The sequence below is a fragment of the Hylobates moloch genome, unplaced genomic scaffold, assembly GCF_009828535.3.
Source record: "Hylobates moloch isolate HMO894 unplaced genomic scaffold, HMol_V3 SCAFFOLD_9899, whole genome shotgun sequence".
In the NCBI taxonomy this organism is placed as follows: Eukaryota; Metazoa; Chordata; class Mammalia; order Primates; family Hylobatidae; genus Hylobates; species Hylobates moloch.
The window spans coordinates 568-2,490 of record NW_026662174.1 but is presented as its reverse complement, the minus strand read 5'-3'; the positions used below and the strand labels follow the sequence as shown (position 1 = coordinate 2,490).

General features: G+C 43.9%; 1 gene segment (V, D, J or C); it reads left to right on the top strand.

Annotated features, from left to right (window-relative positions):
* The first annotated feature begins 447 nt into the window (after positions 1-447).
* Positions 448-969, top strand: LOC116465764 (immunoglobulin kappa variable 1-9-like). The segment is given in 2 exon segments: positions 448-522; positions 647-969. Coding segments are annotated over 2 exon segments (378 nt in total).
* Positions 970-1,923: the final 954 nt, after the last annotated feature.

The following is a 1,923-nucleotide window of genomic DNA, read 5'->3' as shown; positions in this document are numbered from 1 at the left end:
GAAATGTTCCAAGTATAGGATATAGTAACCCCTTCCCTAACCGGAATCATATGAGAGCCTTTTGAAGACCTGAGAATCATACCATCTAACATTTTAGTACATATTTTGTACAAACAAGAATATTCTCCTAAATAATCCCCATACACCAATGAAACACATTACTCCATCGACTCTTGAGGAATATTTCAAACTGTCAAAAAAATACCTAAAAAATGTCTCTCATAACAAAATAGTCCCCAGTAGAAACATTCTCTGCAGACAAATTTGTGCTACCCTGGTCTTACGTGGAACACCTGAGGACACTGAGCTGCTGCTGAGTTACTGAGATGAGGCAGCCCTGCAGCTGTGCCCAGTCTGCCCCATCTTCTGCTCATTTGCATATTCCCAGAGCACATCCTCCTGCCCTGGAGACTTCTTAATAGGCTGGTCACACCCTGTGCAGGAGTCAGTCCCAGTCAGGACACAGCATGGACATGAGGGTCCCCGCTCAGCTCCTGGGGCTCCTGCTGCTCTGGCTCTCAGGTAAGGAAAGAGAACACTAGGAATGTGCTCAGCCAGTGTGCTCAGTACCGCCTGGCTCTTGAGGGAAGTTCTCTTACAACATGATTAATTGTGTGGACATTTGTATTTATGTTTCCAATCTCAGGTGCCAGATGTGACATCCAGATGACCCAGTCTCCATCCTCCCTGTCTGCATTAGTAGGAGACACAGTCACCATCACTTGCCGAGCCAGTCAGGGCATTAGCAATTATTTAGCTTGGTATCAGCAAAAACCAGGGAAAGCCCCTAAGCCCCTGATCTATTATGCATCCAGTTTGCAAAGTGGGGTCCCATCAAGGTTCAGCGGCAGTGGATCTGGGACAGAATTCACTCTCACCATCAGCAGCCTGCAGCCTGAAGATTTTGCAGCTTATTACTGTCAACAGCGTAATAGTTACCCTCCCACAGTGTTACACACCCAAACATAAACCCCCAGGGAAGCAAGCAGTTGTGTGAGGCTGGGCTGCCCCAGCTGCTCCTCCTGATGCCTCCTTCGGCTGAGAGTGCTCCTCAGATGCAGCCACACTCTGATGGTGTTGGTAGAGGAGGATATGAAGTCACCTCTGCATCCCAATTTCTTTTTCTTTTCTCAGCCCCAGCTGCACAGACATAACAATGCCTCTGCTGATTTAATAAAGACAGAGATCATGACACCTCAGGAGTCTAGTTTATGGCTTCAGTTGGAATTCATATAACAGAGAAGAAGCCACTATGGATATTCTAAGCAGGAATTGTCTTAATACATAGAATTAGAGTCTAAAGTATTGAAGTCTAAATAAAATGTAGAGATAAATTTAATGTTTTCTTTGCTAAGAAATTTTTGCCAAACGGGGCATACAGGGAAACTCAATGGTCTTCAACATGTTGGAAGAACAAAGAGTTTTATGAAAAAGGGAAATTATTACCTATTGTTCTTTGAGAAATTTTATTGGCTGTAGTAAGGGTTGGGAGCTGGCAAGCTCAGAATGGTAAGCAATGGTGGTCAAACTGAATCCTAGAATTATATTAAGTTATCTCAGAAGTTATGGGTAAATTTGATTTCAGGTTACAATAAGCCAAAGCAGTGAAGCTTGCAGAGAATTTTGTTACTGAAATGCCAGGGATTCAGTGTAGATCCTGCAGCTCACTACACAGAAAGCCAATCACTAAGACAACAAGTGTTGCCAAGGAACAGGCTTTAATCAGGTGCTGCAGCCGAGGAGATGGGACACCATTCTCAAATGTATCTCCCTGACCAACTAAAATTAGGGGTTTATATAGCAGGGAAGAAATGTGGAAAACAGGAATTAGGGAGGGGTAAGAAAGATAATTTAGTTAACAGGAGGCAGGAGGTCATTTAGGCAATCATAATGGGTGAAGGGTCTGATGTCTCACTGTCCCAA